A 24,724-nucleotide genomic window follows, 5' to 3' on the forward strand; every position below is an offset into this window, starting at 1 on the left:
AAAAGAATGGGAGGAGTAATTTTTCTGTAGCAGTTATTCTGAGGGAAACTGAGAATTTATCCAAGTAAAGTGAAAACAAACTGCAATTGTTTGCATGAAGCAGACTTCGACTGTAAACTGTTCTATTACCTCTGTAAACAATGTTTGATGCTGAAATTAGTTTCTGGGAGTGACAATGAGTGATGAGTGAGCTGATAGCATGCAAACAATGTGTACTAACAGCATACAGCACAACCATTAAGCAGCACCATGTCGTCTCACTAGCAGATGAAATATTTACTTACTGACATAGGAGCCAGCTGTGATTCAGCATCCTCAGCAAGGTCTGTGCCCAAGCCCTGCACTGTAGGTGAGGCTGCAAACAAGGAGATCTTTGCAGGTTCCTGGAAGAGCAGCAAAGCAGGAAGAAGTTCCTGACTGCAGCTGCTAAAGTTACATGCAAGAGCAACCACAGAATACAGACAAGCAAAGCAGACGCAGCCCTCCTAGTCACACTGCTTAAATCCATGGACGCATCTTAAGCACCAGATGCAGTTAATTTTGTTGTTAACACAATTCAATGCACTCTGGGGCAGGTTGAGCCCAACACTAGAAGACCTCTCTATCTTTAGATGTAAAAACAGCTGTGAAACAAGATGTATATATATATACATATATACACACTTTTTAATTAAAGTAGCAGGACAGAATAGTTGTGTCCTGCTTGTAGATATAGATATATGCATTAAGCCATTACATTTAGGAACTGAAATATTAAATATAACAGAGTATCTTGTGTTATTACAGCACAACACAACAGTCAGAGATCTACAGAAAACCCCAGTACTAACAATTGCTTTTCCTTTAGAGTACTTTGTATTGGCAGGCAACGCAAAATCCCTTACAACTTTCTTTTAACATTCAAATTGCCCAAGTTAGTTTTCAAAATTCATTTGAAAATTGTTTAACTTCCAATAAAACTTCAGTCCATTGGTGTTCCTTCTAAGAATGAGAATTCAAAATACTGAACAATGTCAGAGTTCAGCAAGATTTCTGTAAATCCAGCAATCAACAGTTCTTTATATCCTTGATGTTAATGATAAAAAGAACACATGCCCCAATGTATAGATAAGGGATCTGATAAGATAAGGGACAGAAATTAATTGTATCAGCACAGGTTTCAAGGAGGTTCAAGTTCAAGCACAAATCTTTTGGTCAGTGGAAAAATACTCTATAAGAGAATTGCTGTTAACAATCCAATTTCATGATGTTCCTCGTTACTATTTTCTATGTTCTTCTCCATTGCTCTTAGAGCCAACGCGTGCTTATGAGAGAACTATAAGTTACTGAGTAAACTGGATACTCTGCAACAGCATAGGCACAAACAAAATCTGATCATCTCAGCAAATCAAGAAATTATACTGTAGCAGCTCAACAAGGCCTGAAGAGAATCAGAGCTGGAAAATAGTGATTTGTCACTAATTAAAAAAGGAGATGTTCACCAGCCTTCAACAAACTGAGTTCTCCATTCCTAAGAGATAGATCGTTCACAATGATTCTGCTTCACTTTGATGTAAATCTGCCTGCAAATAGACAGGCAGGTTCAGTGAAGTGGTCTGTACATTGACCCACTTATTTCCTACCAGTGGTTGAACGGTAATGTTGCATCTTGCCCTGAAAATCATGTACTCATATCCTCCATAAAATGTGTGGCTATGGTGAATATTTCTTACAGTTAAGAACAGAGAAAACAGAGCAAGCCAGGCATACATATGCTCCTGTATTATTTCTAGAGCTTAATTTAAGATCATGAGAATGTAAAAGTGTGATCTTCAATCACAACAGACCCATGAACCAAGTGGCCTGTCTCCAAGACTGGTCAGTATCAACTGGTCTGGGTAAAACTATAAAAGTAGCCTCAAATGTTTTACTGGAAGCTAAGAAAGCATATCTGGAATGATCTGACCATGCAAAGTCAGATATTATTTTGCCTTTTTGAGCCTCTTCAACTTTAAATATTTCTTTTCAATTATTTTGAAATTTAAAAAAAAAGAAAAAGTGCAACGCATTGTCAGCCAAAGAAGAGCAACACAGATGCCAGCTGAGCACTTGTATTTCCAACTTTTGGAAGGTTAATTGGTTTTCACGAAAAAGCTCTACAGAAAAGGTACACATGAAGTTCTACCTTCATTCAAGCGCTGACCCAGAGGCCTGCATTGCCTCTGCTCCCAGAAAACAGCTTGTGCCCTTTCAACCCATTTTGACCTATCCATCTTCTGAGGTTTTAATCTTGCCTATGTTTGGAGGACTGTATGTGCCATTAAAAACAATAACAATAATATAAATATTGTTTTGTTTCACCACTACGTTTTCACAGAGTAAGAAATTCTTCTTACTCCTACCTCTATCCAGGCTATTCACTGGGAAGAGAGATGGGGAGCTGGTGATAAGGCACAAGAAGACTGGGGCAAGGTAAAGACCCCTCATCTACTTCATCACCAAGATGGTTAATTAAGAATGTTTCCTTCTATTCAAGCTGACAAATGAAAGCAGGGAATGTAAATCAGCCCAGAGACTTGCAAAGCTGGCACTGCAGAGAGGGCCATTAAATGCTTTTACTGATGGAAATGTTTCTGCGGTTTTGCTTGCGGAGGACTGGAATTTCCTACCTCTCTCCACTGCAGCTATGAGCTTCCTTCCCCTTTCCACCTACTGAAGGAAAGTGTCCAACTGCAGCTGGGCCTTCAGGGGGGAGCAGTGGGTGAGCACAGAGCCATGGGCTGAGCCTGTGGTAGAGGAGGGTCTCATGTACATAGGGGCTCAGAGGTGCTGCAGGGAAACCTGCTCCTTTCAGAGGTTCCTGGCCAGGCAGGGGGACCAGCAGGCATAGCTGAGGTAGGGATGTGGCAGGCGATGGGGATGAAGTAGAGAGAAATGTGGAAAGGGGAAAGCAAACACTAGAGCTGTGGGAAGTGAGCACTGATCAAGAGTTTGGGGCCAAATGAACCCCAATTGCTCACTTTTTTTCCTTACACCCCAAAAATAAAAGAGGCAAGTTCATATACAACTTTTGAGCTCTGTCAGCTTTGTGAAATGCAGCACAATGTCTTTCTGCCTGCTCAAGGTTCTGCCTTCTCTCTCTTTAGCTGTGGAGGTGAAGCTTTGCCCACCACATCTCTTCCTGCCATTTGGCCTCCCTCCCTTCCCTCTGGTCTTGCACTGTTGACAGTTTTTACTGCCAATTCCCTTTGATAAATAAGGTGGCATTTAGCAAAAGCTTTAAGCATCCACCAAGATTTGTGATTCTTTGGTTCAGCACATCTGATGAATCAGGACCATGAATAGCAACAGCAAAGCGTTAACCAGAAAGCAGCACATTCCCCTGACTGTACAGCCCCATATCTCACAAAATCTGAGACGTTTGTGAAGCAATGAGTACAGAACCGCAGTCAGGAAGCACAGTCGTGCACAGCGCTGGGTTCACTGCTGACTCGTTGCCCTCCCGTGGCCCTGCTTCTTCCCATGTTTGTCTGACAAAGGGCTGGCTGGACCCAGCAGGACGTGAGCTGACGGGAAAGGATTAGTGGGCCACTGGTTGAGTTGCATGTGCTGGTTGAGTTGCAGTGCTGGGGGCTGTGTAGGCTGAGCACGTGGTAAAAAGCAAGGTGGCTCTTCCATTAAACGAGCACTGTAAGAGTCCTCTTCTGCGCTGTAGGGTAGGACTGTGCAGGTGGAAATTACTACAGAATAGTTCTAGTACGGAAATTCCCACCTACTTCTTCCAAAGCTAGTACTACCAGTACCTAAGGAAATAGAAACCATTGCAATCATTTCTAAAACTGCTGGAGCTGTGAGGCAAGAGGAGGTGAAACACCAGAGTTGAACACCATAATGCACTGAGTTTGTGATGCACTCAGCTCCATTTGGTGCTGTTAGCTTCCCCTTCCCGTATTGCAAATAATGGCTTGAAAGCAATAAAGCAGGACATACTGATCTGCACACACTGTGCTTTTCCTCTTGGGACAGCAGTGTGCCTGGATTATCTTTCCACACACATTACTCAGCAAGACAACTGATGGTTTTTCTGACCAACCAACCAAAACATCTATTTAATTATACTCTGGGCAGACTGAAAACTACAAACAGAGATCTCTCAGTATGTTTAGTCTGGCCCTCTTAGAAACAAGTCTCTGAGGTTTTGGAGACCATTTTTAAGAGGTCTTTTCTCTTTCCTCCCTTCCAAATGGTTCAGTTGCTTTTGTTAGATTAAAGCAGTCAGGCATCACAAAACTAGGGGTATGGTTAGTTCCTAGGCTCGCTGCTGGGTAATGCCTGGTTTCGTGAATGGTAATTTCTACAGTTTGTGCTGCTTCAGGACTATAATTGCTTTCTGTCAGCAAAGTCCCATCTGTGGAGGACCTGCTAGGCAATACAGCAACTGTGGCACACAGCCTGATGTGCTTTAACTTGAGGTGATGGGGGCTTTTTGCTGAAATTACACAACTAGAAAGAGCTCAGGAGGTGGAGTTGCAGGACAACTGCATAAAGCTCCTCAAGAAGGCTGGGCCCTGTCTTTCACTGGAGAATGGAAATGTGTCAACAAAATCTCTACAGCGAAAGAGTAGAGACTGTGACTGCAACAGGCACCATCAACTCCGAAAGCCTCATGTGTGGTTAAACCCTGGGTCTTCACAATAATCAGCTAAAAGAGAGCTCAGCATTAACAAAATTGAAGGGTTTTGTAGGAAATAAATGGCTTTGTTTCTCGTGGCAGAGTGGAAGTCCCAGGGGTAGAACAAATGATAGAGGAGGTTGTGGAGAAGAGATAGAGGAAACCAAATCTGGAAGAAAGAACTGAACAGACAAGAATGAAAGAAAATGCAGTGCAGGGAAGCTTTCTAAGATTTGGCAGTGCTCTTGCTAGTCAATTGATTTTTAAATTTAGAGCTGTCTTACAGCCTTGAGTTTATTGATTAAAAAAATCCCATTCCACCCCACAGAGCTATATAGGCAAATGACAAATACAAGAGACAGACTTGGCAGCAAACCCAGAGGTGCTGGCTGAGCTGCCAGCACATACAAGAGATATATACACCAACAAAGTCCGGCAGGAACAATGTGAGACCACGCTGTAATAACTTCCCTCTCTTTCCTCAGGTCCAGGTATATAAGGGCAAAGTATGAAGCTCTTGTAAAAATAATTTTTGCAGTGTTCTTTGGGTGGCAGATCTGTGGGAGAATGTTAATGTTTCATCCCTACTGAAAATGAAACAAAATAGGAAACTGGTTTGTCTCCGAGGAGCAAACACACTTGTAATGAATCCCTCAGAAGCGTGCACCAGATAGCAAGCATCTGATAGCTTCTGCTGGCATCTTCCTTGTCCATCTCTCTTGCTGGAGCTGATTGCTACTATCTGTGAGCTACAGGCAGTGCTTCAGTGGGAAATAAGGCATGCCGAGAGCAGCTGGGATACGGGGTGTCCATTCTGTTCTTACCCTCCCCTGACTGGCTATTCTGTTATCTGGCTATCTGGCATCTAATGAATAATCACACAGCAGAAGCTGACAGACAAGTAGTCTTGTAGGCAAGTTTTTCGGTGTATTATTTATTTTAAAATTTCCTGTTATTTTCCTTAAGCTAAAAACCTAGAAAGACCAAAAACAGAGATGTGTTTTTTTTCTTAGCAAATACAGGCAGTAAAAATATTATATTTTAGACAATGCTCCGTTTTGAAAATTGAAGTACCCCGAAGTTTTCTTTTAATAAAGTATATTGTTTTATAGGTTTTCTCTATGAAACAAGAGTGTTAACAAACCACAAGTTTCGTGAAAGTAGTTCTTTTTTGGTTAAAAAGAGATCTAATTTTGTTGGAAGGAAGAAATAAAACCTGAATTTCAACCCAAAGTTCTGACTGGCTCTCTAAGAATCCATGTGCTGAGCTGAAATATATCTGTGTGCAGGTGTTTATGTGCCACGTACATAGAGGTGACATATATGAGAATAATTCCTTGTACTTACACCTACTATATCATCTGGTTCATCTCTATCAAACTTAGAAATCTCCTGTGGACATCTCAGTCTTGTCTCATTACGTACATAATGCACAATCACTGACCTTAACCAAGTGCTTCTATCTGTCTTTTAGAAAAAAAGGACTTTGAAGGGTTCTGTGGAACTTTCCAGGATTAAATGTGTAGAAATTGTGAAAAGTGACATCATCATCCCCTGTCAATATAAATATCCCTTCCAGGTGAGTCTGTCTGTTGGATATACTGATAAATGATAGAACTTCTTTCTGTCTTTCACTAAAATGCTCCTGTACATTGCAATCCTTAATGAAGTCAACACTGAGATGAATATTATCAAGTGGAGAAAAAGCAGAGAGGTTTGAAGAGAACTAAGGACTCAAAGACTCAGTAATCAGAATTTTATCTCATTGGTGACACTATTTTTCATGACGTATATATATAATTACGGCGTATGAATTTCCACGAATACAGGACAGTCTGTTCACAGATGACTTGAAACAATCCGAGTGTTACAGCCTTGTCTATGGGTCTTTAGGAGCACCAGAAGGTGCTGTTTTATGCTGCAAACAGCTGCTGATAGCATGACAGCACAGCTCGTAGCCAGGGCTGGTTGGGATCTGCCTAACTGGGGAAGGCTTGAGGGGGGAACCTCAACTGCTCTTTCCTCCCTTCCCAAATTATAATGCAGCTTTCCTGGGTAAGCATGGATGGGAGAAGGAATAAATGTTCAGATCTGCTAATTCTGGGTCTGAATTTCCATCTACATCTCCACATCTCCAGTTCTACAGGAAGAAGAAAATAAAGTGCGGGTAGTGCCGGTACTGGTGAGGTGGTGGCAGAGGCTTTGTTGTGTTGGACAGTGTTCTGCCAAGGTCAGGGGAATTCTGCTTGTGTTCCATCTGAATTTTATCCCAGAGTCAACTCTGCAGTGTTTTGTTAAACGATATTGTCCATTTTGTCTGAAGCATCTCAACTGCACCTGGCTGTAAACCTCCAGAGGAAGCACCAACGTCCCTTCATTGTCTCAGTGTGGCTCCTCTGGCAGGTCAGCCCCTTGCAGAGTAGCTGAAGGGAGGATTTTGTGCAGTTGTGCATGCTCATGGCTATGTTTTCTGGAGATCTGCTTGCTATGCATTTCAAAATCCATCTTAAATTGTCAAAACATTCTACAGACACAACTGTAACATCAAGAAGAGTGTCTTTAAATGAGTGGGAATTATTCCCCCCTTGTTTTTATTTTTTCTTTAAACAGAGGTTATAATTTATCTCTCTGTAGACTGCAAAGCAACTGAGTCACATAGCTGTCTGCGTGTGCCTGCAGGGGCATCAGGCCAGGAGATAGCAAATGCTTCCTGTCATTTAAACAATCATTAATGTTGCCTCATCTACACTGCTTTAAGCTTTGAAAAAAACAGATACTGTCTTCTAGAAATCTCTGTTCAAAGACACTGGTTGAAGTTTTTTCAAAGTGTTTGTGCATCAAAGAGTCCAGGTCTCATTTGGATTTAAATTCTTGAGATAAATATTGGAAAACAAACTTAGATTATGTGTTACATCACATTTTAGTCCCAAATATAGTCATCTGATTAAGATTCTGAGTCATTTTTATTCCTGTGATGATTTCACTCTCTAGTCTGAAACTTCACGAATGTTCTGTATTTCTCTTCCATCATTTTGTTCATCACTAAGGACAAGTTTGTGAAACCAGCATCCTGACTGCTTGTTGCTCATCTGCTCTAGTTTCTTATTTCCCCACCATAATCCTAGTGAAAGATAGCAAATACTTTAGAGTGATAGTAGTACAGTGAATCCCCAGGGCATTGCTTGGGATTTATACTGACTAGAAAAGCTAATTTGGCTCTTAGATGTTAAGTGAAGATGTCTTAAAAGAAACTGCTGAGAAACAGATGTCATTTCCCCGGAGGTGCTTCAGAAGAATAGGCTACAGCTGCATGTAGTGGGCTGGCTTCTGTGCACAACAAAGTTGCAACATCTCCATTGGTTTTACTGGCATTTCTTATCAACAAAAAACTGATTTAAAAATAAAAATAAAAAATTACCCATCTAGAATTCTTTCTTGATCAAGTTTTGTACTCAATCTTAGGTAAGTAAAAGGCACTGAGGTTATGGGATGCCTCTGAACAGGCCCTATGTACTCCATGTGTTCACTGCACTGTTTTGTATGGATTTACGTAGTTGACATGGGGGTTGCTGCTTGTTTCTTTCCGAGGTTCCACCATGCCCAGGATTGTTTCTAATGGCTGGCTCCCATCTTCATTCCCCTTTCCAGATTGTCCATGATAACTACATCCTCTACGTGTTCGCACCCAACCGTGAGAGCCGGCAGAGATGGGTCTTTACGCTGAAGGAAGGTAACAGAACCCCTGGGCCCACTTAATTGTTGAAGTTTGTTATTCCTGGTCATTTTTCTCAAAAGCTAAAATGCCAAGAAAACATGCAAGAGGAGTTGATTTCTTACGTCTAAACATGCAAAGTGGTCATTGGGAACGCAGCTATGGAAACAAATACATTTGCAAATGTTGTGGGTGTGTTTTCAAAAGCTTTGAAAAACTTGGACATGTAATCCAAGTTACAATATTTTCTGGGTAGATTTCTCAACACTGATTAATAGCTACTTTGTTTAGATGACAACCTTCTTAGAGAATCATGATTATTAAGAAACATTTTTGTGGGTAGCTTTCATTTCCTGTTCACCTCTTGAATTGTTCTGTGGTTCATTACAATGATTCTGAAGTGAAGGTACAATAACTAACCGCTGCGTGCAGAAGGAACAGATTCTTTAGTTACATGAAAATTGCACCCTGATTCCCTCATAGCTTTCTCCTGCTTTGTAACGTGAGCTGCTGTTTAGTTCATTTTGAAAACTTTAAGCCTGTTTGAGTTATTATTAAGTTCATGCACTTGGTCTTACAATCAGTTATTCCCCTTCTAGGCTGTAGCTGTTCTGAGTTCCTTGTTTACCATCTCTTCTAGTTCAGCATGTTGAGACAATCTGAGTGGTCAACAACAATTTTATTTGAATTGATCAAACAGAAACAGGCCAGGATAGTTTTGTCTGTTTGTTTTGTGTTGGTTTTTTTTTCTTTGTCTTTTTAAGAAAATTATTAGGGCAAATAGTTTCAAACCAAAGGACCTTTGACTGCTCACACAGAGATTCACAGCTGACATCTACACATACAAACATATTTAGAGCTGGTGAATCCCAACTGGTACAGCTCCTTCTGAACACCGAGCAGAGTTGGTGTCCTATGTACATACATACTGCAGAGATGCAGTTCACTATGAGAATCATCAGTACCTGGTTGTATCAGGTTTTCTTTCTGTTTTTGAAACCTTCTTTCTGTGGTTTTGGTGTTTAACAGTTTGAAGAGAGAAAAGGATCAGGCTGATAATATTCACATAGAATAATGGGTTTGAGAAAAAATAAGAAGATTCTTTAGTGCAGATTATTTCTGTTCAGTTCCATGTATTTTGCGGAGATTATGTCAATAAAAACAAATCCACTTTTTCCTCCTTTCTTCTCTTACTGTAACACTTTCCAGAAACCAGGAACAATAACAGTTTGGTCTCAAAGTATCATCCAGATTTCTGGATAGATGGCAAGTGGCGATGCTGTGCTCAGACAGAGAAGATGGCAGTTGGCTGTATAGAGTATGACCCCACCAAAACTGGTATGAGATTTCTTTAAGAGCCTCTTGACCCTGAAAATATTTATTCCTAGAAAAAGTAAAAGATTAAATCTATCTTGTGCAGAACATGAAAGTATACCATGTTACATTTTGATCAAGAGACATGCTGCTGTCTTCTTTGAACATTCCTTGTTTTGGCTTATTTTTTACTACACGTTACTCTTTGTTTTGAATTAATATTTTCCTCTGTAGAATGCTTTGTTCTGTCTGAGGAGTGAAACTGAAACCCAATAACTTGATCAGCTGTGGTCTTTCAACAAGCCTTAACAACAACTTTTTAAGATATCTGCACTCCTTCCCACGTGTCCTATTTTGTCCTTCCCACATTTCCTCTGTAGTATCAATGGTGATGTAAGTGCTGGCAGATAGGGAAGTCAAACATTTTACACTCAAGACTTTTTTCCCCCTTGCATTTCTGTGATTCCTTATGCAGTCTGCACATCAGTTTCAAACCCGTGCTAGCAGGTGCAGCTGTTGGCACATCTTACTCTAAACAACCAAAGCTAGCTATTCTATTTCTGTAGGGTTTGTCTATTTCTGATTCAAATTAGCTTTCTTGATTTCATTTCAGCCTCGAAGAAGCCTCTTCCTCCAACTCCTGAAGATAACTGGGTGAGTGCAGCAAGGCATGCAACACTGTCCTTAGTGTCCTGTATGTTTAACTAGCAGAGGTGGAAATAAGTTCAGTAATGTTCGTCATGGAGCAGTGACCTAGAATATCAACTATGATAATATTCCCTGGGCTTTTCTCTTCCCTTTTCTTTTTTTTTCTTTCCCCATAAGTTATAAATAATCAGCAGTAATCCACTGCACTAGATTAAGTCCTTCAAAGATGGCTGTGTTACAAGTAGCTTTCCAATGGTGAGGAAAGCTTCAAAGGTGGTGTGTTTTTTTTTTCATTCTGTAGAAAGGGAAACTGGAAAAGGGGGTGGATATGAGAAAAGCTTTTATATCTGCAAAAGCTGCTGTGAAGAGAAGCAGAATGAGCAGTTTTCCAAACCCACTTGTGGATGGAAAAAGTCATAATAAGAAGTGAGGAGCTGTGATGTTGTTAGGTCCATCTAAGAAGAGCAAGAAGATTTTATCACTGGTATCTTTTAATGGGAGTTTAGGAAACATCTGTGAAAATCGGATCAGACAGGGTTAATTCTGCCTTAAGCCTAAAAGAACTGAGTACAGAGCACACCAGTGTTGTCAGGGGAATATCATTTCAGAGAGCATGCCATTGACATTTATGAACATGAATGTGATGAGCCTTTTTCCTAATTGGTGCAGAAATCACTGCTAAACACAAAGGAAACCTTAGTCGTGGCCATATACGACTATGAAGCCCAGAACCCGCAGGAGCTGACATTACAGTACAATGAGGAATATCATGTGATTGACAGCTCTGAGGAACATTGGTGGCTGATTCAAGATAAGAACGGGTAAATCCCTTTTCAACATCAAATTTACAAATCCTTTCTAAGTCCAGTCTGCTCATCCACTAGCATTTATCTGGCCTCTAGTACCACTTTTGCGAAGTATCTTCTGATACATAGAAGAAAGTGAGATGGAAGGATCCTTCCCTTGGAGCTGCTTGTATCTAGGCAGCTGAAGAAAAAGGACCCAAAGTTGATTTTTTAAACAGCAATCCTCAGCTCAGGCCGATACTTGCTGTCAAACCTATGGGGAAAAACTTAAGGAAACTAGAATGCACTCCGCGGGGATAACTAACACCAAAAAAAATCAAACTATAGGATCCTCAATATGAACAGTGATGGAGGCTGTGCATTATTTCTCCTCAGTTCTCCTTGTTTATCTGGGCTGGGGAGGATATAGTTGTTTTCAACACCCAGGCACCCTACAAAATACATAAAACCCAGCATTTCTATCATGCAAAGAACAAGACATCTGGCCAACAAATGTCTCAGGGCTAACTTCCACGGGTGCAGAGAAAATCCTGTCTGTAGCTCACACGTGCTGTGTCACATTTTCACAGGCATGAAGGCTATGTGCCAAGTAGCTACCTGGTGGAAAAATCACCCGATAACCTGCAAATATATGAGTAAGTTGTGCCTGTGTTTTTGTTGTACCTCTAAATGCTGGATTTGTTACAGAAGCTGCAAATCTCAAAGGTCCCCACCCCACGCTATGCTGTCGCTTGTATTAGAGACTCTCAGTGCAGAGCCTTTTCAGCAGGAACTTTAACAGCCTAGAAATGCTGACACGCAGTGTTTTGCTGTTTTCAGATGGTACAATAAGAACATCAGCAGAAGCAAAGCAGAAATGCTCCTCAGGGATGAGGTAAGCCGGTGTTTACATTCAGGTCAGATGGGCAATCATAATTAATAAATGAGAACTGAGGAGCAGACCATGAGTGCTGCTTTGTGCAAGGGCAAACTGAGTGCCAGGTCCCTGCTGTGCTGCTATCCCTGGGCCATGCATGGCACGGGGCTGGTAGGGATCCAGGCACCAGCAGCCCCTGACACCACAGCAGCCAGGGGCAGGCAGTGAGCTGTGCCACCCTCATCCAGGGCAGTGAGATGATGGAAAATGCCTTTTCAGAACAGAGTTGGCTGAAAACTCAGATTGTAGCTCATCATGACTCTGCTGGAGGCCTGCGAATGCCAGTAGTTCTCTGAAAATCGAACTAATCTTGTGCTGTGGTATTTTGGGTGAAAGCCAAAAGTATGGGTTGGTGTTATGCTTAGCTGTGTGTTATGTGCGTGCGTCTCTAATCTTTCAGTAGAGACAGAGTTTTCCAGTGAAGATTGTCATGCGAATAAAAAGAGTACACTTGTTCAAATTTTCCACACAAACACAATGTTAGTTTTTACAGTGTCAGCTCTTACACTAACAGGAGAACCAAATAAAATGCTGAATGACAGTCTTTATGAAAATAGGAGCTTATTTTTATGCGGTTTAAAATAATCTCTTATCTCCTATGAACTCCTACTAACCATGCAGGATTGAGTGAACTTATTTTTCCTTCTGGTCCTTCCATCACAGCTTTTCTGTGGCTGCTACCCCTGTTTGGCTGCAGACATTTCTGCTTCAGAATTTTCCATCCCTTACAGCTCCTTCCAAACACGCAGCCAAGCACATGAGTGGTCTCCAGCCAGCCTTGCTCCCATGTGAGAGGGAAGAATGGTTCTGAAAGCAGCTCAGCAGGATGCTACCCCCAACTCTCCTCTACCTGTGCCAGCAGGAGGCTGAGACAGGCTGCACTTGGGGCTTAGCCTTACACCACGTGCCGCAGATGGGATTTGTCTGGTAAAGCTGATAAAGCTCCTTCCAGCTTTGTCAGACAAAAGACAGTCACAGGTTGCTGCATGTTTGCTGTCAATATTAGCAGTGTTGAAACGAAGGAAGTCTGTTGTTTTTTTTTTAAATGTAGAAAAGAAGATTGGGCACATATAAGTGGAGGGACTCCATCAGGTAAAGCAAAGCAAAAATAATCAAGCATTTGAAGTGTCAGATATAAAAGTATCTTTATCTTCAAACATAAAAAAATTATGGTTTCTATTATCAATGTAGAGTCAGCACAGCACATTGCATCCAAACTGTTACGTTAAATCTTCTCCCCTGCTATCTGATTCATTAGTGTTTGACCCTGCAGGCCTATGGAACATTTTAGCGTTCAGATGAGTAGAAAACAATTACAGTGAAAAATTAGAAAGGGAAATTGTTCTGTGAATGCCTGAGTGGAGGTAGCCTGCTTTCCTAAGCAATTATATTTAGACATTGGTTGGCTGGTGTACCTGCATAGAGGATCTTGTCCAAGCTTTTTCTATTTCTGGTACATTGGTAAATTATCTCTCATATGCTCTCATAGGGATTCTTTGGTGTTGAATAAGTAGCACCTTCATCCTGTAACTGCTCTCTGTGGAGGGCACTCAGCGGGGTTTGCCTTTCCACTCAGCTGCCCATTTTTGTTGAACTTGTCTGAAATTAAGATCACCAGTGTTCTCTCAGATAAGGTTGAAAGCAATCAAAATTTCTAGAGGAGAAGCTTAGAGGAACAGAGACGTGCATTCATGTGTGCCTACACCCACACATATTCAACATGATTGCATAAGTCCCATTTCCTCAGGAAATCAAGCTAAAAATACATGGTACCCAAGAGAGATCAGCTGGGTGTACCTGCAGTCCCTGGGCATACACCAAGGAAGAGCATGGAGTGGCTGAGAGCTCCATTTTTTCCAACATTTTTAGCAAATCCTCATGAGCAGAAGACGGGGCTGAAATGAGCAGAGCTTTGCCCCTGGCCTGCTTCTTTTTCTGTGATGTCTCTAACCAGTTCTCTCTCCTCTGATCTTGTTACAGGGTAGAGAAGGTGCCTTCATGGTGAGAGATTCGAGGCAGCCTGGCATGTACACAGTCTCTGTTTTCACCAAAGCACTGAGGTACAGCTGAGCTCAGCAGCTTTTCACATCAATTACATCAATGAAATGGCTTCTATGAGAGAGTAATCTCTGTAGTTGTTTTGGCATCATGAAGATAGAGCAGAAGGCTCATTAAAACGATACAGAAAAATGCTTCCAAAAAAGGCAGAAGAGTCAGCTGCCATTCGCAAAGCAAAGCATATTAAAGGCTCCACTTCACCCTGCATCTAAATAAGTGCCTATATATAGTCCCTAAGACATCGCCAGGCTTGTAATTTTGTTGAAATTTCCTCCCCAGCTGAAGTGCCCGTAGGATCAACACAGGCTATGTGCTGCACTCATCCAAAGTGGACAACACAGGACCAGTGAAAGAGTTTCTGTCATGGGGCAGAAAGTTTTGTTTCATAAAGAGGCAGAGTAACATAGTACTCAACCTGTTCTTATTGCGAAACCTCAGCCTTTCTAGAGTTGAGACTATCTACCAGTGAGAGGGAAAACATAGAAGTACAGTTTTCACTAGCAATTGCAGCTCGCTCCTCTCTCCTCACCCATTCACTGTAAGGAAGGCTGTCCCATTTCTTTGCTCTCTTCTCTTCCACCTATACCCCAAATTCCTATCTTTTTGCTGTAACCTAGTTTTTCTCAAAGAAAACTTCATCTTTTTCAGTACGGATAACAACCCTGTAATAAAACATTACCACATCAATGAGACAACTGACTTTCCCAAGAGATACTATTTGGCAGAAAAACACATCTTTGACTGCATCCCTGAACTCATCAACTACCACCAGCACAATGCAGGAGGTAAGTGAATGCTGACACCAGCTAGGCAAGTTGCTGTTTCACCATGTAGCCAGGTGACTGTTCTCAAGGAAGGAAGGCTCTCAATCCCTCCATCCTTACACTGAAATGTTACCCTGGCACTAGAATGTCTGTAAAATGACCATCTTGGCTAAGCTTCCAACTTCTTCATTCTGGTGATCCTTCTGAGTATGACTAATGCAGATGTCATACAGACAAACAATAGAGAGCCCTTTCATTCTCAGGAGTCCATGGGAGTGTGTCAGCAACTGCTAGACGGGCTACTTGCTTGAGATAAACTGCAGTGCCTTCTTGCCCTGGAGGTGGCATATCCCTGGGCCTTGATTCGACACAAAGTCAGGGGCATGGCCAACATCCACAGCCAAACATGGGAGTCATCAAAGACTACAGCTCGGAGTACCAAGGGAAATCGTGGGCTTCAAAAATATAAATGTATAATTTGGAATTTCATCAGTTAATATAGACTCGCACTTGCTGACAGAGCAAGAATGACAAATAAGCTGAAACTGATCAGAATTGGCTTCCTTGGCAGGCAGGAAATCACACTGAATAGAGATTCAGCTGCCCTCAAGTGGAGCTGAGAACTCAGTACAGTAAATGCGCTGCAAGTATCCTGACTCACTTCTGGGGAGAAGAACAGCCACACTTCCCATAACGGTGACAATAACTGGAACCCATCTTTCCTTCTGTTATTCAGGTCTTGTTACTCGTTTGCGGTACGCAGTGTCTTCTTGGAAGAAAAAGGCCCCAATCACCGCAGGGCTGAGCTATGGTATGGAGTTACTCTCTTCACCATGTGGGAATCACACACCTCCTTGGTTATCTGGGTGAACATGAATATATCCATGGAGAATGAAGAATTCTCATGTGACCATCAGTATAATAGTTTTCTTCAGATCTTTACATTGCACCATTCCAAACACTGTTGTAATTGTCAGAAGCATCAAGAGAACTGGGAAACATGTTGTGCATAGTAATATGTACATGTGTTAGAGACAATCCTCCCTGAAGAGCTGGATAGACAAAAGAAATAGAGGAAAAAATGGGAATGCTGTTATTCTTATTCTGGTGCATGAACTGCAGCATGGAGTAGTAAATGAGCCACCAAAAGTCACACAGATGATTTAAGTCAGAGTCAGAAACTCTTACTTAGTGTCCTGTCTTAATATTTAACCCACAAAAGCTTTTTCTTTGACGTTTTTCTGATAGATTTTTACTCTTTCTCTTACAATCAACAGGAAAATTGGTTATTAATCCCTCTGAGCTCACCAGTGTGCAGGAAATAGGCAGTGGTCAGTTTGGGGTGGTTTACCTTGGCTACTGGCTGGAGAAGACAAAAGTTGCCATAAAGACCATTCGTGAAGGAGCGATGTCTGAAGAGGATTTCATCGAGGAGGCTAAGGTCTTGATGTAAGCAGTAGATTCACACAAAAATCAGACCCTGTACTCAGTAGGCTGAGACAAAGTGTTGTGATAATGTTCAGGAATATGAATTTTGCATTATTTGCTATCTAGCTAAACAGTATAGAGAGACCTGTGAGCTCTGGGGGTTATAAGGGAACACAGTTCAAAGTGTAGGTGAATTCCTATGGTTGTAAGTCTGTCAATATCCAGAACTGTTTTCTAGATTTCTTCTTCTCTAGAAGGCAGGGTTCATTCCTAGAGCATTTTGGAGAGACAAGTGTCAGAAATAATTAGATTAAGACATCTCAAAATTTGAGGGAAGTTTTATTTTAAAAGCTTGCCTGCTTTTTTGTTTGTTTTTGTTTGTACAGCTGACAATACTTGTATCTGATATCATTGCCTTTGTTTGCATTTTTTTACATCTCTCTCTCTTCAAAGTAGGAAGAAACAATTTTTTTTGTTGTTTGATTGGATGATTTGGAATGCAGGAATGTCTTTTGATTACCACTGAAATGAGATATACTCAATGCTAAGCACCTTGAAGTTAGGCCTCATCTGCATATTTTCTCTTTTCTGTGTTCATAGTTGGTCTTTGCAGAAAGAACAATGCAACAGGTGAAACAGGGTGAAAAAACTGGTCATTTTCTGTAAGCATAATTTCTGTAAGGGCAGAAAGGACTGAGCAGACTTCAACCTCTTTCTCCACCTCCTCTTCTTGTCCCCCAGGAAGCTGTCTCACCCCAAACTAGTTCAGCTTTATGGAGTGTGCTTTGAGAACACTCCCATATGCCTGGTGTTCGAGTTCATGGAGCATGGCTGCTTGTCTGACTACCTCAGGAGCCAGCGGGGCAGTTTTTCAAAGGAAACCCTCCTGGGAATGTGCCTAGATGTGTGCGAAGGAATGGCTTATCTGGAACAAAATTCTGTCATCCACAGAGACCTGGTACGTTGCCTCCATACAGATTTCCCCACTCCAACTGGACTTTCTCTCTTCATTAATTTCAGCTTTCACACTCCTCCTGCCTACCCACTGGCAGAGGAACAATATCTCCTCTTTTTGCAGAAGCAGCACTAAAGCTTTAGAAAGAAAAAGCATCCTCTGGAACACTGATAAATCCGTTTCCCTTTGTTGTGTCTGGGAGAGAAGAAGCAAGAACATAAATTTCATCTCTTTGTTTCAGTGGACTATTTTACTTCCCACAGCTCACAGAATCTCACCACTTTTCATGTCCAAAACAGCAAAGATACCAAAAAGACCTGTTCTTACATAGGCATAAACAACATGCATTGCTGATAAAATAGTTTTAATTGCAGTGGTCAGTAAGCTGCCTTGTGCACTGCTGCCATATTACTACAGGACTGTAGGCAGCTGTGGATATTTCAGTCTTTCTCTGCTCTTTCTGGGCAGCAAAGGTATGCATCAGACTAATGGCTGAAGGCTTTGCTGGCAAGAGAAGCACACTGGCTGTAAAATGCACAGAAAACATTAGGACTGAAAGTTCTTGCTTTCTTTGTACAGTAGGATATCACTCTGATTCTCCTATTTTGGAGCACTGTGTAAAACAGGATAAAAGCAATAAAGTGGCAGTGATAGTCTTTCAGGACTGACCTTCTACCTTTTCTGTTTTTGTAGGCTGCTAGGAACTGCCTGGTGGGGGAATCTCATGTGGTCAAAGTGTCTGACTTTGGGATGTCAAGGTAATGCCATAGGGGATGCAGACATGAGGCTGTGGTGAGGTACTGGGGTTGCTCAGAATGCTCCCTTCTTTTCCTTTTCCAGGATTGTTCTTGATGATCAGTATACCAGCTCCACGGGGACCAAGTTTCCAGTTAAATGGTCTGCCCCAGAGGTTTTCTCCTACAGTAACTACAGCACCAAATCAGATGTTTGGTCATTTGGTAAGAAACCTTCATCAGAATGAAACAAAACAAAACAAAACAAAACAAAACAAAACAAAAGAAAAAAAAAAAAAAGAGAAGAAATATCAGCTCAGATATATGCCAATATAATAGATATGCCAATATAATGTATTGTACCTGTACAGTGTGATACAGTACCAAGGAACAATCTCTATCTTATGATGCAACTGAATAAATAACCAAGAAAATGTAGAAGAGTCAGAAGGTTTCTAAGAAAAAGGAAATACAGACATTTAGGCATTTCATCTCTCTGATCACCAGTCCAAAGCACTGAAGCTTCATTCTAAACCTCTGCCTCTCAGAGTTTGTTTTTGCTGACTCTGTTTGCTTTTTGTTGATTTGAAAATATTATTTCAGTGCTGACCTTTTCTCATCTAATTTCCCACTCCCCAATGCATTGTTTTATGATTTGCATCTGTTCTTCAATCTCCTTTCTGGATCCTCATAGATAAGAAAGCTGCTGTATGTTTTTTTCCCCACAGCCACTGGCACTGCAGATAACAAAGGCTATTCCCTGGCCTGTTGATCTGGCCAACTGATGTGCCTGGCCCACCTCCAGCTAACACAAATAGTGGCAGTGCAGAATGAATCGGTACAGTGTGCGGAGCACAGCACACAGTCAACGGGGTGCCACTCAACTCTGTGCCTCTCAGTAAATAATGTAGGATTGCACCCTTGGCTAGTCTGTACTTGTGAGCTCTCTGCTCCCCTCTGCCCTTCCTAGAAGCTGTGTGGTTGATGCTGGGTGAAGTGATGCATCCCTGGGGTGGGTTATGAGCAGCGTGGTGGGAGCTCCTTTGAGAACCCAACCCAGAGATGCCTCCAAAGCACTATCCCTCTTCTGTGTCCTCTTCATGTCCCCGGCACATGGAGGAGGCTGTCAGCACTTCCCTCATAACAACAAGGTGTAACACTGCCAGCACATCCAGATCTGACACCTCGCAGCAAAGTGGCAGTGACATGGGACGAGATGATACCTCGCTAAGACTGCTCATCTGCTTCACAAATCAGGAACTGCCTGAGTGGCATTTCACATTTAGGGCCCCTGTAAGAGCTAAATGCCTCCAAAAAGTATACTCCATTTTATAGCCCAGCCAAGCTGAGTGGAGTTGGCTCACAACAGTGTCAGGGCTGAGTGAAATAGCTGTGAGCTGTGTGTGCATCAGTCAGCCCTCCATGAAATCTGCAGGCACCAATGCAGTACATCTGTCAGACTCACTATCTGCCCCTCCAGTGGGGTTTGCATAAGAGGATTCCTCTGTCGTGTCATGGTCTCATGACTGTGAGAAGCATTCTGCTCCGCTTTCTGCCATGCATTCATCCCTTCTGCCAGGCCTGAAGTCCTGCTGTACCCAAGAAAACAAAATGGGTGGGAGAAATTCCTACTGCTGGGAATCTGCGCACTGTGGGGCAGTACAACTGCTGGGTGTTCATCAGAGCCAATATCAATGGCAAGGGACTGCAATCTCACTGCACCTCCCTCTTTGAAGAATTAGAAGCTAGAAAGCAAGAATTCTTTAGCAAAGCTGACTGCAGTGTTATGCAACTCCATGTCAGATCAGTCTGTCTCTCCTTTCTTTACATTGTGAACACAGTTTAACACCGGATGACCAAAGAAAGCAAACCTAGTAATAAAACCAGAACTTGTATTCACTTTATCTGCAGACCTTTTCTGATATGATGGCCAACTCTGGCCAGTGTCCACAGTGGTTTTGTCTTTGCATATCATCTACTGCACTGGATAAGCATAAGTTTCTGCACTGCTCTGAACAGTAATCATAGGAAGTTATATGAGTGTTTAGGAAAAGAGAAAATGTGTGCTGCAGTCCTTTGAATTCCACCATGATTGCACTGTACAGCTGTGTTAGGCCCTGATTTTTTTGAGGTATGCTTCAAATCTAAGCAAAAATGCTTTTTCAAGTAACAGACACCAACACTGAGCTGCGCAGATGAGCGGGTGGAAGGAGGGTGTGGGCCTGCTGAGCATGTTATTTGTGTTTTTGTAATTGTTCCCATTTGTTTGCTTTAGGAGTGCTGATGTGGGAGGTCTTCAGCGAAGGCAAAATGCCCTATGAGAATCGCACCAATGGAGAAGTGGTGGAAGAAATCAATGCAGGGTTTCGGCTCTACAAGCCCAAGTTGGCCTCCAAGTCTATTTATGAGGTGATGAGCCACTGCTGGAGCATGGTTAGTATTTGACTGGGCAAGCACTGCTTCCCAAAAAGAGCTCTCTCTTCTTTGGCGTTTAGGAGAGAGTTTACACCTCGCATGCTAATACAAGATACAGTGCTGGAGATGAGGCACTTTGTAGCTATTATCTGTGTTAGCAAGATGAATTAAACCTTATGGTCTTTGCCTTTTATTTAAGCTGCTGTTTCTATAGAATGCATTGACATCACTGAACAGTCTATACAGTGCACCTAATTCAAGTTAATTCAGCATTTTGCTTCCTAAGAAAGCTACGAATCAGTGGTGCTCAGCTTTAACGTGGATGGTAAAAATGACAGCCTGCCCATTACAAAGTACTTAGCATCCTCTGGGGAAAATTCCCTGTTAGTAGAGAAGAATCAGAGTGCAGAAGGAGCATCATTCTTCTGTTGGCATTTTCTCTATAAGAACGGATTTTGTTTTTGTTAAAACTCGCTTTTTTCACAAGGTTCTCCTTACTAAACTCACCATACCTCCCAAACTGACATTAATATTCTCTCTCTCTCCATTTCACTCAGAGGAAAGAAGACCGCCCGTCCTTTTCTCTTCTGCTTTATCAGCTGAGTGAAATCTCTGAGTTTGATCTGTAATCATGGCACTGGATGCTACATGAAGCTAAGAAAGTCCTGATAGGGCAGACAGCTGGATTCTCCCCACACAGAGCATTAATGTGAATCCTTCCACCACAGAAACTTACTGTATGCCTGAGGAGAAGCAGAGGGCAGAGGCCCGTACTTCCAGACAGACGAGATATTCCCAGGTCTTCCAGAACACAGGCAGACATGAGGTTTGGCTTGGCCAAGAATGTTGTTTGCATCTTACAAGCAGAACCAGCAAATAAGCAGAAATTCCTGCAACATGTAACACAGCAAGTGTAATTCTCATGAAGATGCAGCCTCAGAACGAGGAGATCTGGCATTGATGTTCCATGTCTGCAAATTCCCAAATGAATGTCTCCCCTGGGAAAAAAAAACCTATCTTTGACTAAGGAGGAACACTTAGACTTCCATGGCTCTCTAATTCAGAGTGGGCTGGACCTGAAAGCTCTGAACAGGAATAAGCCTGGGGTACAAAGGAACAGCCTGGATTTAGTGACTGCATTTCTGATGCTGACATTTTAAGGTGGTTTTGTTCTCCCTTTATATGACTTCCTCTGAAACTGTGGCTTAACGGAAACAGGATTCTGATACCCTAAAAGATGAAGAGGTATCTGCAGTTTGTAAGTGCAGAAGAGGAAAGCAATGTGTTATAAAGTCTTGATATTCTCTCAAATTTCTACAGTGAGTGGGAAAATGGGACTCTGATGCACATCTAGATGTTCTGGGGGGCAAAAACTCAAATCTGAAAGTTTCTGTTGATTTTTTTCTTCAATCTTTCTAAACCAGAAGACAAATAAATAACCTCCACCAACTTCCTCTATCTGAGCATGGAGGACATGGCAGGGCAGAGCATTGTGTGCCTCCAGTCCAGGAGCAGAGAGGATCCCATGTCAGGGAGAGGCAGAGACACCTATTCCCAAAAGAGTGTGCCATGAGGAGGAAACATGCAGAGTGTGTGATCAGTGCACTAGTGCTAATGAGAAGTTTTACTTCAAAGAGTAACTGAATCATCACAAGAAAAGACTCTTCCATCTCTTCTGCAAACAAACTGGTGAATCTTCTAGGGAGTGATCAAAGAAAGAAAGTCTTATGCAAACAGACTGCCTTGATGCTCCAGGAGATCCATGTGGTGGGAGCAGAAGAAGGTATGAGCAATATCCATCTGTTGGTACTTCAGTTAACATCCACATCTCCACTGCAGGACAGACACTAATTTGACATGACTGACCTCCGAACCAGAAATGTGGGTGTTAGTGTCCTGCAGCATTTGTACATGGGATCAGGACTTTCTGCTAAGCATTAACAAGAACTAGAGAAGCAAAAGGGACTCACAGATGATATGTGCATGTATGTGAGATGTGTTTTTGATGTTTCTGTGTTTGGGCAAGCTAGGACATGGGTAAACGTTATGTGACAGCAGTTTACAGAAACTTTGAGGTTGAAATTTCTAGCAGCAATTCCTTCTGTTGTTACAGAAGTCAAGTTCAAAGATGTTTGCCAACAAAAATGGAACAAGGAAATACTGTAATCCCATGATCTCACATATCCTGTGTCAAACTATTTCTTCATAGAAGGAGGTTGAATTTGTGGTGTTTTTCAGATCCATGGTTCTAGAGTCACTTTAGGAGTCAGAATCCTTTCAGGCTTATATGTACAGGCAAGACATAGTTCCTGCCATATAGATCTTCCAACTTTGCTTTATTTCCACATTATTTACTGTGTTTTGCTCCTACTAATACCATCCAGAGTGACTCTCCCAAGCAAGGTGAATCCTAACATACGGACCAGAAGATGTCAATCCAAAGCATGAGGTCAGAGTGCCACCTTCAAGCCAGGACTTCCACAGAAATCTCTTAGCAGTCTGAACCAATATGTGGAAAATGAGCATCTATAAAACATCTTTAAATTTTTGCCTATGGTGAAGTTAAGCTAAGTTTCTCGCTCTCATCCTTTCAGTCCAAGTTAGCCTGTTGTCACGTCCCCGCGGTGCTAAATTTGGCATTTGGGCAGTGAAGTTTCCAGCAGCCCGACACGTGTTGAACGGCACGCTTACAGCTAAGTGCGAGGCCAGCTGGCTGTAACCCCATTTCTCCCCTGCTCCACTCACACGATCCGAACCACTGCAGGGCACCCTGGAATGGCTTTTCCCTGAGCAGAGGCACTCAGCCTGGGGCAGGGCTATCTGCGTGCTCACAAAGCCAAGCTTCTGGCTCTTTGGGAGCAACCAGGGATCTGATGAGACTGAAGAAGCTGCTATTGGGTAGCAGCACTATTGCTCTTTTAGGAAATATTTCTGAGATTATATTTATGTTTGATGAGATACATGTAATATTTATTAGCTCGGGTGCACTGCACAAAATATCATTGTCATATGTTTGGTCTTCATTAGCTGTATTTCTATGTACACAATATGTATTTTTACAGACAATAGAATTACTTTGTCCCATCTGTGGTTTTCACTATACATTAGCATCAATGCAAAAACCACTCGTGTGCTTTTATAATTGAACAGCCTGCCCTTTTTCATCCTTCCCACCAAGAAGCAAGCTGGCTTTCTGAAATATCTCCATTCCCCAGAGCTCTGGCTGTGTTCTGGGGTTACTTGACATGCTGGGTTCATGGGGTTAGGAAGTATCCATAATCTCAGCATATTGGGTAGTTTACCATATGGACACACAGATTTCCAAGTCTAAATGTCAGGTGTTATGGCTTTAACTTCTTCGGGTCCTTCTAAAACAGGGTTAATAATATCCAAGTTCTCCCAAAGGTATTTCCCCACTAGTATTTATGAGAGACTTCAAGAATCTGAAAAGGACAGTGCCATAATGTGACAAATGCACGGCGGTAAATCTATACACCATGTAGATACCTGCAGTGCTGTGGGGCCTGCCCCTCACTGCCAGTGCTTCCATCCAGCAGTGACCTACAAGATGAATGCAAGGAAGCTCATTCATTATTCAATGATCTAAGAAAGCACGGAGTAGAAAATTAATATAGTATCACAACACTTGTGGAATTCCCATCAGCCTGAACCTGGCTGATAATGGAAGCAAGGTTAAACAATATTAAAAAAAGAAACAACAACAATTTTTACTGCCATGGTTTTGTTGGACTGACTTTGTTTCTCCCAGTCTCGGAGCAACATTAGATGTTAGATCTCTTGGACCTGCAATAATAATGCTCACTTACTGAATTTTTCTGACAACAATAAATAGTAGAAAGGGGAACGATGGCTACGAAATATTTGAGTTACAAGTGAGAGAAAAGTGCAACACAGGGGAAGGAGAAGGGTTTGCTCCCAGAGATGCTATTAACAGAATTTTCTAGGTGTGGGTCTGTCTATTAACACAAAGACTGTTCCTCAGACTGTCTTTCTCCTTCTGCAGCTTGTGGATCCCAGTACCTTCAGCCCACTGTATCCATTCAGCTGACAGCAGCAGAGCTATAGGGTAGACCTGGTGTCCAGACTCCCCTGCAGAGTCAGCCAACATGGAGAGCCTGAGTCCAGAGCAAACTCAGCCCCAGGAGGGCTGTGATCCAAGGGGCAAGTGGCAGCCCACTGTGAGCAGAGAATGGTGCTCAGGAAAGGCACACTGCCAAGGGAGCTAAGGAAATTTATCTAGACATTATATACTTATATTTTAAGACCGTCAGTGGTCCTTGGGTACCCATCAGTGTCTTTCTA

At 42.1% G+C, this 24,724-nt stretch overlaps 1 protein-coding gene across 1 annotated transcript in view; it reads left to right on the forward strand.

Moving 5' to 3' along the window:
- Positions 1-23,412, forward strand: part of ITK (IL2 inducible T cell kinase) — a 29,593-nt gene extending 6,181 nt beyond the window's left edge. The window contains exons 2-17 of the mRNA XM_042881549.1: positions 6,126-6,230; positions 8,300-8,381; positions 9,573-9,701; positions 10,291-10,331; positions 10,995-11,146; positions 11,701-11,766; positions 11,951-12,005; positions 14,028-14,107; positions 14,754-14,890; positions 15,606-15,680; positions 16,147-16,318; positions 17,039-17,255; positions 17,946-18,010; positions 18,093-18,211; positions 20,262-20,419; positions 20,959-23,412. Of these exons, the coding sequence (XP_042737483.1) occupies positions 6,126-6,230; positions 8,300-8,381; positions 9,573-9,701; positions 10,291-10,331; positions 10,995-11,146; positions 11,701-11,766; positions 11,951-12,005; positions 14,028-14,107; positions 14,754-14,890; positions 15,606-15,680; positions 16,147-16,318; positions 17,039-17,255; positions 17,946-18,010; positions 18,093-18,211; positions 20,262-20,419; positions 20,959-21,030 (1,725 nt within the window). The 3' untranslated portion in view covers positions 21,031-23,412. The remainder of the gene's footprint in view (positions 1-6,125; positions 6,231-8,299; positions 8,382-9,572; positions 9,702-10,290; positions 10,332-10,994; positions 11,147-11,700; positions 11,767-11,950; positions 12,006-14,027; positions 14,108-14,753; positions 14,891-15,605; positions 15,681-16,146; positions 16,319-17,038; positions 17,256-17,945; positions 18,011-18,092; positions 18,212-20,261; positions 20,420-20,958) is intronic.
- Positions 23,413-24,724: the final 1,312 nt, after the last annotated feature.

The sequence above is a fragment of the Lagopus leucura genome, unplaced genomic scaffold (assembly GCF_019238085.1).
Source record: "Lagopus leucura isolate 7727_CA_CO unplaced genomic scaffold, USGS_WTPT01 Super-Scaffold_100030, whole genome shotgun sequence".
Classification (NCBI taxonomy): Eukaryota; Metazoa; Chordata; class Aves; order Galliformes; family Phasianidae; genus Lagopus; species Lagopus leucura.